We start from the raw sequence: 1,331 nt of genomic DNA on the forward strand, positions 1-1,331 counted from the left end.
CCTCTGGTGCTCTGGTGAACAACCTGCTCCCCTCTGCCTTGTGGCAGCCCCTCAGATACTGGAATACTGCTATCATGTCTCCCCTATTTCCTCTTTTCTTTAGACTAGCCAAACCCAAGTTCCATAGCTGTTCTTCGTATGTTTTAGTCTCCAGGCTATGAGGAGGAACATTTTGTGGCTTGTTCTTAACCATACATGCTGAGCAGTGCTGTTCTTCTACCTACCATTGAGGACATGAGCAGCCTGGGACCCTCCTGAGGGTTGGACTATAGTTATCCTCTGCTCCAGTTTGTACAATAAGGACTTATAGGGCCCCAAGCTGCATTCAACTTTACATGGATGAAAGTAGCTTTAACAAAGCAACTAAGGCCATCTGAAATAAATTTAGCTTGGGTGCCTTAAGGCCTTTTGATGCAATTCAGTTAACTCTAGCACAAACTATAAAGATCTTTTGCACAAAAGCATACAGACTACTCTTGCTTCTGTAGGAATCGACACTTTCTAGCTGGTGGTGTCACTTGCAGCAATCTCATTCTGAAGGTTACTTGGAGGCAGTGCATCAGAATGCAGTTCACTTGATTAACTCTAATTTGTAGGTGTAGATTAGCTAGCATGTGGTTCAGTGCGTCACACCAACAAAGCCTAAAAATCATCCTGAGATAACTTCAGAGTGAGTTCTGGGGAAGGAGAGAATGGGCCTTTTCAAAGCTGAGCCCATTTCCAGATGAAGGAGTCCTACTTGAATCAAGCTACAAATTCAGCATTTGCATTTTGCCCTGATCTTCCGATTTCTTTTTTCAGGTGAACAACTTCAGGTTCAGGAGTGCCACAACAGTCATCAACCCCCAGGACAATGGTTATGAAAACATTGCAAACAAAACTTGACAACATTGTGCCAACAGCTGAAGATACTTTATGACTTTGGAGGAGAGACATCTGCGTGAAAATTTTCCCCTGAGCAAGCGCTAGATGTAGTTCGACCTACATCACAAACTAATCTCAAATGGGATTGAAATAATGAATCAACATGTGTAGCAAAATCTCAAAGTGGTCGATCAATAAAATCTTTATTGTACTGTGCTTTTATTTGACAGGGTGTGTTTTGTGCTTGGAAATACATAGCACATTGATCAGGGACCTGAAATGCTGCAGCTGTTCTTCAGCATTATGCATAAAATTAATATTCATCTTGAGCAAAACCTAACATCTCTTGCATATGCCTCACTTTCTGGTGAATCTCTTTGAAATGGTTCATCCACACTGATCTGTAGATGGGCTGCCACTGTCCCCAGTACTGTTAATAAGGGTCATTCCTCACTTGCACCTACCCA

The 1,331-nt window shown here is 42.4% G+C and overlaps 1 protein-coding gene across 1 annotated transcript in view; it reads left to right on the forward strand.

Annotated features, from left to right (window-relative positions):
* ITGB7 (integrin subunit beta 7) overlaps positions 1 to 885 on the forward strand; it is a 35,277-nt gene extending 34,392 nt beyond the window's left edge. The window contains exon 14 of the mRNA XM_015817145.1: positions 802 to 885. Within this exon, the coding sequence (XP_015672631.1) occupies positions 802 to 885 (84 nt within the window). The remainder of the gene's footprint in view (positions 1 to 801) is intronic.
* Positions 886 to 1,331: the final 446 nt, after the last annotated feature.

This window comes from Protobothrops mucrosquamatus, unplaced genomic scaffold (assembly GCF_001527695.2).
Source record: "Protobothrops mucrosquamatus isolate PMUCROS unplaced genomic scaffold, P.Mucros_1.0 scaffold555, whole genome shotgun sequence".
NCBI lineage: Eukaryota > Metazoa > Chordata > Lepidosauria > Squamata > Viperidae > Protobothrops > Protobothrops mucrosquamatus.